At 39.4% G+C, this 10,131-nt stretch overlaps 1 protein-coding gene across 1 annotated transcript in view; it reads right to left on the bottom strand.

The window, feature by feature from the left end:
* Positions 1–1,604: 1,604 nt before the first annotated feature.
* Positions 1,605–10,131, bottom strand: part of SPINK13 (serine peptidase inhibitor Kazal type 13) — a 19,240-nt gene continuing 10,713 nt past the window's right edge. Inside the window, exons 4-5 of the mRNA XM_017875861.1 lie at positions 5,633–5,760; positions 1,605–1,651 (exon numbers count right to left, since the gene is read on the bottom strand). Coding sequence (XP_017731350.1) covers positions 1,633–1,651; positions 5,633–5,760 — 147 coding nt within the window. The 3' untranslated portion in view covers positions 1,605–1,632. The remainder of the gene's footprint in view (positions 1,652–5,632; positions 5,761–10,131) is intronic.

Here is a 10,131-nt window from a genome sequence, read left to right on the forward strand (position 1 = left end):
GGCTCTGGTCTCCAATACAAATAGGCTTTGGGAAAGGATCTTTGCAAAAGTGAAAAATCTAGGGAGTCTGTTTTCCTTTGATACATTGTTCTTTAATTTATCATTTGGCTTATCTCAGAGAACAGAAAACATGATGCCAACTGTGTAAGAGAAGTGGAAATGTATTATTACCTATAAAAGAAAAGTCAAAGAGTGGATATAATTTAGGCATGGCATGGCTGGAGACAGAAAATTGGTGCCATCAGAATGTATTTTCCCTGTATCTCTTGTTTCTGTTTCCTCTGCTCTTTAACTTCATTCTTAAAGGGGCTCCCATTTGTTCTTACAAGATTGCTGCCTGTGGCTCTGAGAAAACACATCCCAGGAAAAAAGAGTGACAATCTTTCTCTTAGGATTTCTAGGTAAGGACCAGAATATCAATGGATCTGTTTTAGGTCATGTGCTGATGCCTGCACTAATATCTGTGACCAAGGGACTTCCATCTGTAGATGTGCATAGGCCCAGATTATGTGTTCCACCCCAGATCATGATGAAGTTAACACAAATGAAGACACAACCTTGAGGGTAGGGTTAATCACAAAAAGATAATTGAATGTTAGTTTCTAGAATATGGATGGCTGGATATAGAAACATCAGCAAAAGATATCTACTCTATTTGACTTTTTTACTCCTTAGTTCCCATACTAGCTACTAACAACACTCATTGTTGCTAGAATATTTCTACTTTCTGATGTAAACCTATAGTGGATTTTCAAATCCCAATCTTGCTAACAAATGAAGGAGCCATAGTGTATTTCATCAGGATATTCAATATATATGTAAGGCTAGATACCAGTAAAGTGGATGACTTACTCTTTTGCATAAACAAAACAGTAAATGGAACCAAGAAAAATTTAAACCCACTATGACCAGATACACTGATAGTGAATGTGACCCAAAATTATAGTTAATCAGTGGCAAAATTGAGGGCAAAATTCATATCTCCTTATTTCCATACCAGCGTCCTTTCTTTCTTTGAGTAGGAATCATCCAGTAGCCTAATACTTCTCCTCTCTCCGTGGTATTTTACTTCTCCAACCACAGAAAATATAACATCCATTTGTGAATGGTAAAAAACAGCAGTAGGCCTGGGTAACTCAGTGATTCCTTCCTTTGGACTTTGTCTTTTGTAGGAAGGATATTTTCTCTTTTGCTCCATGTCTTTTAATTATATTAGTGGGGTAGGGTTTAATTCTGCAGATAGGCCTGCAATTGGTGGTAAGTATAATTTTGGGTAACAAGATATAACAAGATACAACAAGATATAACAGTTGGGTTAACAAACCCAACTGGTGAAGATAATTTAAACTACACAAAATGGGAGGAAGATGACTTAAAACAATCAATACATAGAAATGAATATCAGCTCTTTTGTTGTTTATTTGTAATAAATGTGATATTTGGTTCTTGTTAGTTTGATTCCTTCATTTTTGTCTCCCATTTTGTTCGACATTTAAGTACAGCATAGGGATGTTATTTAATTTACATCTTCACACTCCAAAAGAAATACTTTTCTGAATTAAGTAGAAAAAAAGAATAAGCAAGTGTAGGTACTCGGTTACCCATTAATCACATTTTCCATATTTTCAAATTCTATATAAAACCAAATTCCCTAAAGAGAAGAGAGAGAAAAAAAAGAAGATTAGTATCATAAGGAACGTGAACATTGGTATTGAATGTACTTTTCCTTATCTTCTAAAAGAGGTCCTGAAAAGGGAGCTGCTTTTAAATTCCCTTTACATTCTTCTTTTTTTTTTCATTTTTCTTTGTTACCACTGTAGTTTGTACATTCTTTCTCCATGTCTTGATTATTCAAAAGGTGTCCTATGACATTTTTTATGTAGAGTTTTTCATCCCCTAACCCATTCTCATCTCAATAACTTTCAATTCAACATAAAAATACCAGATTTTTTTTTTACCAAGCGGTAAAAGATAACCACAGCAATAATGCTATGCGTAATTCACACAATTCGCTCTGTGCTCAAATTTTTCACTGTTTTCACACTGTCCATTGATTGTAGTCTATTCCCCTTTCTTGGGTATTTATGTTTCACAGAAGACTAGCCTCTTATTTTCCATCTTTACATATTACCATTCTCTAAATACATAATATTTCTTTCAGCATCATATTTGTATTACATCTCTAAAGACACTGCACACTTTCTTGATTCCAAGTGTTTTCCCAGACAGTTGGCACTGTGTAGATTGAGCAATCCATTTTCCATTTTCTTTTTTGAGTTCCATTTCTTTAAAACTCCTTTAGCCCTCTCGTTCTTCAAGAGACTTCTCACGCCAGCCCCTATAATCAGGCTCACCTTTGATATATATCTAATGCACTCATTTGGTTCAAGAATGGCAAACATAAATGCTTGGAGCCTAGTGGGTAATATAAATAAGTGATGTGAACCACTTCCATTACAAAAAAGAGAGGAAGAGCTATGGTTGTTTGGAACACGTGATCTCCATTTGAACAGGGAGCTACTATGAGATAGTGGAGTATTGCCTGATAAATCCTTGCTTAGTATCACTAAGCAAGTTTGAAATCTGTATTTTTGGGTAAATTCTATCAATGATTTCAAAACTTATTAAAACATCATTTTTTCCAACAAAACCAAGGTTGCTTTCTATTCTCATCAACTTTGTCTGCATATGTTCTTTTTGCCAAATAAGACCACAAGCTTTTTAAGAGTATGGACTGTTTCATGTAATGTTCTCTTTTCTTAGCATATATTACCAGAGTGCTAGACTGAGTAGGCTTGAAGGATTCATTAAGGATAGTGAATATAACTCTATAAATTCTGGCCAAGTCTTGGATTCATCATTATTTTTCAAAGATTTTACATTGTTCACAAGTGGCAGATATCTCTGAGAGCAGTGAGTCCAATTTACAAGGGCTTTTTCCTCAAAACACTGCCAAGAGTAGAGACCAAGGAATTACCCTTCTCCTCCCATCATTCAAAAGAGCATTAGGACTATTCTTCTTGCCCCAAGATATAGAAATGGCATGGAAATTAAGTTTACACATTCAGGTCATATGGAGAATTAAGCAAATATGCATGTCATGCACCATTCCTGCCATTGGAATTAATTTTCTGTGTTCCAGAATAAGATATGTTTGATATGAACTGTGCTCATATTGGCTACAATGTTACTGAACAGTTTTTAACTATTTTAACCAGCAGGGCTCTTCATTTATTCTTAGACTGAGAAATAAAAGCTAGAGTGGTCACAGTACATCTCTCAGAGTTACAAGGTAGAAAGGAAGGAAAGAAGGAAAGAGAGAGAGAGGGAGGAAGGAAGTAAGAAAGGAATTACTACACTAGGAATTATTACTAACTTCTGGAGGATGACTTAGAAGCCCAAGGAAGGATGGAAGAAAGTAGGAAGGAAAAATGGAAGGAAGGAAGGAAGGAAAGAAGGAAGGGGAAGGGAAGTAGGGAGGGAAAAAGGAAATGGAGGGAGGGAGGAAGGAAGGAGGGAAGGAAAGGGAGGGAGGAAAGAAGGAAGCAAGGGAAGGCAGGAAGGTTTCAGTTAACCTTTAAGTTAACTGAAAGGAAAGGGAGGGAGGGAGGAAGGAAGGAAAGAAGGAAAGGGAGGGAGGAAAGAAGGAAGCAAGGAAGGCAGGAAGGAAAGGGAGGAAGGAAGGAAGGAATTGATGAAGGAAGACAGGAAGGAAGAGAGAAAGGAAAGGAAGAGAGGGAGGAAGGAAGGAAAGAAGGGATTGTTTCTTTAACCACTTCCCCGTTTTTGCCAAAGAGATCTGAGGCCTGATCTTTGAGCTGCTAACACTGCTCCATGAGGTTATGGCCTCCTCACATTTCCTAGATGAGCCTGAAAGGAATCTCAGAATGATCTTTGTGGGAAGTTGTGAAGTAATAGTCCAGCAGATCAAGGCCCACATTGCGTGTCTGCCTCAATCTATGTGATTTTCCAAAGGCCAGGGCATTATGACGGAGACCATCTTACACTGCTCTTTTTAGTAGTGTGTGCACAACCACCACAGAGTATAATAGAAATATTACATGGAAGAGCTACAAAGACATTTCCAAGTCTCTTTTCTGACTATCTCATTCCTAAGAAACCAACAGTAACCACATTAGGAAGGAAGGATAATGTAACTTAATTATTCTATATAGCCTGGTAATACTCCTGAATTCTCGTTCATCTTTGAATGAGAACAGTAGAGCAAACAGTAGAGACCTGGTTAACTTACATTTTTACATTTACATTCTTTTTCTTTAAAGGACATTTCAATTGTCCTCTGAAATGGAATAATCCTCATGGAAGGGCAACATGATACTAGAAGCTCATGAGGATTATTTTCAAAGAAAGCTGTGCAGAAGAGTTGGCTCAGCAGGCTTGGCATGCTCAAACCAGCTCCTGGCAGATAAACTACAAGCCCTTGGAATATTCTGTGCAATAGGGTATGTTTGTATATCTAGGACCTGGGTCTGCCAAAGAGTTTATGCTTGCCATGAAATTTATAATGAACACCTGTTGTTGTTTACCTAGGGTCCTGAACCACTCTATGCCAATTTGATCTCTGGCTGGGCAGGAGCTGGAGATTAAGTATTTAAGGTCAGCCATGTAGGTGTTCTGTGCCTACCTGACTGACCCCCATTAAACAGTCTGAACACCACATCTTGGGTGAGCTTCCCTGGTAAGCAGTGCTTCATGTGTGTTGTCATGGTAGCAGGTATCACTTCTGTGAGTCCACTGGGAGAAGACAGCTGGAAACTTGTGCCTGCTCTCTTGGGGACTCCACCTCATGCATCTTTGGTCTTTGCTGATTTTAGTTTGTATCCTTTCATTGTAATAAACAGTTACCATGAATATAATAGCTCTTCTCAGTTTTATGAGTCCTCCTGAATCCACAAGCCTGAAGATAGTCTTGGGGATCCCCAACAGAGAAGATCTCACAGGTCATGAAGAAGTTAACTGACAAGATACAGGACTAATTTGTGAAAACAATTTTGAATGGAGCTAAATATATATTATAAGGAATATTATTAATTCTTTAGTCTAAATTTCCTACTGAATTTATTTGAAAGGCAAAAACAATATGAAAAGTTGACTGTCAATTTTTATACATGCAAGACCAAAAAACCCCTTTGCTACTTGTGTGTGTATCTATACCTGCATCTATGTTTATACCTTTGTCTATGTCTATAGCTGCATCTGCATCTTTTTCTACGCCTCTTAATAGCTACCAAACACTGATAGGTGCTATTCATAGGTTTGTCAATGTGACATATAAAAAAAGTTGAGTTTTTTTTTTAAATAACTAGATTTCCATTCATTGCTTGAATATAATCTATAGATTACTTACAAATATAATCTCTGTACAGTTCTCCCAAAACATTATGTAAGCCTTTTTTCTTTTTTAAATGATTCAACTTTGAATATTAACTAAATTCTAGGAGACTTTCTTTCTTCACTCTGTCTGTAGTCTGTCCCCAGTTTTTGTAAATAATACAGGCTATTTTTTTAAAAAAAGTATGCATCAGTAAAACCCAATTCCTTCACTACGTTTCTTTGAAATTTCTGTGAAGAAGTAGAGGGAAAAAGTAATGGCAGTTTATTCTGTACTTACCACTGCTCAACACAAAAGAAACACTCATTCTGGAAAGTGTGGCCATTTGAGGCACAAACAGGTGCTATTACATCAGGGCAGTCTACATCGTAATATGGTTCCGGTGGCTGATACATTTTACATGGGGGCTGCAAGTACATGATACCATAAAATAACAAATAATAGATTCTCTTCCATCTATTTCTTCCTGTCACTTCTGCCCAACTTAAAAATAACATTATATCATAACAGTCAATTAATCTTATCAAGGATTCCCTGTGCTGTGGTCTTCTGTCAGGCCAGTTTCTTTTTCTGATTGTAGTGTCCCCACCCATCTTATCATCTCTTCAAGTCGTAACCACTTTAATATTCCTGTTTAACCTTGAATGCAAAGTTTTCACTTAGCCTTCATGTTTCAGTTCCAGTAAGAAGTTTATGAATGGAGATACGTATGTGTTTGTGAACTTCTAGAGGACAGCCCTCAAGTGTCATTGGCCAGAATAAGGATTTTGTATTAAAACTTATTAAAACTCTCAGACAAGATAGCCGAATAGGAACAGCTGTGGTCTGCAGCTCCCAATGAGACCAATGCAGAAGGTGGGTGATTTCTGCATTTCCAACTGAGGTACCTGACACATCTCACTGGGACTGGTTAGATAGTGGGTACAGCCCACAGAGGGTGAACAGAAGCAGAGTGGGACGTCACCTCATCCGGGAGGTGCAATGGGTCAGGGAACTCCCTCCCCTAGCCAAGGGAAGCCATGAGAGACTGTGCTGTGAAAGACAGTCCTATCCAGCCCAGATACTATGCTTTTCCCACAGTCTTCGCAACCTGCAGACCAGGAGATTCCCTTGGGTGCCTACATTACCAGGGCCCTGGGTTTCAAGCACAAAACTGGGTGCCCGTTTGGGCAGACACTGAGCTAACTGCAGGAGTTTTTTTCAACCCCAGGGGTGCCTGGAACGCCAGCGAGACAGAACTGTTCACTCCCCTGGAAAGGGGGCTGAAGTCAGGGAGCCGAGTGGTCTTGCTCAGCAGGTCCCATCCCCACAGACCCCAGCAAGCTAAGATCCACCAGCTTGAAATTGTCACTGACAGCACAGCGGTCTAAAGTTGACCTGGGACACTCAAGCTTGGTGGGGGGAGGGGCGTCCACCATTACTGAGGCTTGAGTAGGCGGTTTTCTCCTCACAATGTAAACAAAGCTGCTGGGAAGTTCCGACTGGGTGGAGTCCACTGCAGCTCAGCAAAGCTGCTGTAGCCAGACTGCCTCTCTAGATTTCTCCTCCCTGGGCAGGGCATCACTAACAAAAAGGCAGCAGCCCCAGTCAGGGGCTTATAGACAAAACTCCCATCTCCCTAGAACAGAGCACCTGGGGGAAGGGGCTGCCGTGGGTGCATCTTCAGCAGACTTAAAGGTTCCTGCCTGCTGGCTCTAGAAAGAGCAGCGAATCTCCCAGCACAGTGCTTGAACTCAGCTAAGGGATAGACTGCCTCCTCAGGTGGGTCCCTGACCCCCATGCCTCCTAATGGGGAGACACCTCCCAGCAGGGGTCGACAGACACCTCAAAGAAGAGAGCTCTGGCTGGCATCTGGCGGGTGCTACTCTGGGCCAAAGTTTCTGGAGGAAGGAGCAGGCGACAATCTTTACTGTTCTGCAGCCTCTACTGGTGATAACCAGACAAACAGGGGCTGGAGTGGACCTCCAGCAAACTCCAGCAGACCTGCAGAAGAGGGGCCTGACTGTTAGAAGGCAAACTAACAAATGGAAAGCGATAGTATCAACATCAACCGAAAGGATAACCATGCAAAAACTCGATCTGAAGGTCTCCAACATCAAAGACCAAAGGTAGATAAATCCATGAAGATGAGGAAAAACCAGCCCAAAAAGGCTTAAAATTTCAAAACTCAGAATGCCTCTTCCCCTCCAAAGGATCACAACTCCTTGGCAGCAAGGAAACAAAACTGGATGGAAAATGAGTTTGACAAATTGACAGAAGTAGGCTTCAGAAGGTGAGTAATAGCAAACTCCTATGAGTCAAAGGAGTATATTCTAACCCAATGCAAGAAAGCTAAGAACCTTGATAAAAGGTTACAGGAACTGCTAACTAGCATAACCTGTTTAGAGAAGAACATAAATGACCTGATGAAGATGAAAAACACAGCATGAGAACTTCATGAAGCATACACAAGTATCAATAGCCAAATCAATTAGCAAAAGAAAGGATATCAGAGATTGAAGATCAACTTAATGAAATAAAGTGTGAAGACAAGATTAGAGAAAAAAGGATGAAAAGGAATGAACAAAGCCTCCAAGAAATATGGGACTATGTGAAAAGACCAAACCTACGTTTGATTGGTATACCTGAAAGTGATGGGGAGAATGGAACGAAGTTGGAAAAAACACTTCAGGAGAACTTCCCCAACCTAGCAAGACAGACCAACATTCAAATTTAGGATAGATGGAGAACACCACAAAGATACTCCTAAAGAAGAGCAAACCCAAGAGACATAATTTTCAGATTCACCAAGGTTGAAATGAAGGAAAAAATGTTAAGGGCAGCCAGAGAGAAAGGTCGGGTTACCCACAAAAAGAAGCCCATCAAACTAACAGTGGATCTCTCTGCAGAAACTCTACAAGCCAGAAGAGAGTGGGAGTCAATGTTCAACATTCTTAAAGAAAAGAATTTTCAACCCAGAATTTCATATCCAGCCAAACTAAGCTTCATAAGGGAAGGAGAAATAAAATCCTTCACAGACAAGCAAATGCTAGGGATTTTGTCACTACCAGGCCTGCCTTACAAGAGCTCCTGAGGGAAGCACTAAACATGGGAAGGAAAAACTGGTATCAGCCACTGCGAAAACATACCAAAATGTAAAGACTGTCAACACTATGAAGAAACTGCATCAACTAATGGGCAAAATAATCAGTTAGCATAATAATGACAGGATCAGATTTATATATAACAATATTAACCTTAAATGTAAATGGGCTAAATGCCCCAATTGAAAGACACAGACTGGCAAATTGGATAAAGAGTCAAGACCCATCAGTGTGCTGTATCCAAGAGACCCATCTCATGTGCAAAGACACACATAGACTCAAAATAAAGGGATGGTGGAAGATTTACCAAGCAAATGGAAAGCAAACAAAAGTAGGGGTTGCAATTCTAGTCTCTGATAAAACAGACTTTAAACCAACAAACACAAAAAGAGACAAAGAAGGCCATTACATAATGGTAAAGGGATCAATGCAACAAGAAGAGCTAACTATCCTAAATATATATGCACCCAATACAGGAGCACCCAGATTCATAAAGCAAGTTCTTAGAGACCTACAAGGGGACTTACACTCCCACACAATAATAGTGGGAGACTTTAACACCCCAATGTCAGATAGATTGATGAGACAGAAAATTAACAAGGATATTCAGGACTTGAACTCAGTTCTGGACCAAGTGGACCTAATAGACATCTACAGAACTTTCCACCCCAAATCAACAAAATATATATTCTTCTCAGCACCACATCACACTTATTCCAAAATTGAACACATTATTGGAAGTAAAACACTCCTCAGCAAATGCAAAAGAATGGAAATCGTAACAAACAGTCTCTCAGACCACAGTGCAATCAAATTATAACTCAGGATTAAGAAACTCACCAAAAACTGCACAACTACACGAAAACAGAACAACCTGCTCCTGAATGGCTACTGGGTAAATAACAAAACTAAGGCAAAAATGAAGATATTCTTTGAAACTGATGAGAACAAAGACACAACATAACAGAATCTCTTGGATACAGCTAAAGCAGTGTTTAGAGGGAAATTTATAGCAATAAATGCCCACAGGAGAAAGTGGGAAAGATCTAAAATTGACACCTTAACATCACAATTATAAGAACTAGAGAAGCAAGAGCAGACAAATTCAAAAGCTAGCAGAAGACAAGAAATAACTAAGATCAGAGCAGAACTGAAGGTGATACAGACTCAAAAACCCCTTCAAAAAATCAATGAATCTAGGAGCTGGTTTTCTGAAAACAGACTGCTAGTCAGACAAAGAAGAAAAGAGAGAAGAATGAAATAGACACAATAAAAAATGATAAAAGGGATATCACCACCAATCCCACAGAAATACAAACTACAATCAGAGAATACTATAAACACCTCTATGCAAGTAAACTAGAAAATCTAGAAGAAATGAATAAATTCCTGAACACATACATCCTCCCAAGACTAAACCAGGAAGAAGTCGAATCCCTAAATAGACCAATAACAAGTCCTGAAATACAGGCAGTAATTAATAGCCTACCAACCAAAAAAAGCCCAGGACCAGAAGGATTCACAGCTGAATTCCACCGGAGGTACAAAGAGGAGCTGGTAACATTCCTTCTGAAATTGTTCCAAATAATAGAAAAAGAGGGGCTCCTCCCTAACTCATTTTATGAGGTCAGCATCATTCTGATACCAAAACCTGGCAGAGACACAAGAAAAAAAGAAAATTTCAGGCCAATATCC

This window comes from Rhinopithecus bieti, unplaced genomic scaffold (genome assembly GCF_001698545.2).
Source record: "Rhinopithecus bieti isolate Rb0 unplaced genomic scaffold, ASM169854v2 scaffold_7673, whole genome shotgun sequence".
NCBI lineage: Eukaryota > Metazoa > Chordata > Mammalia > Primates > Cercopithecidae > Rhinopithecus > Rhinopithecus bieti.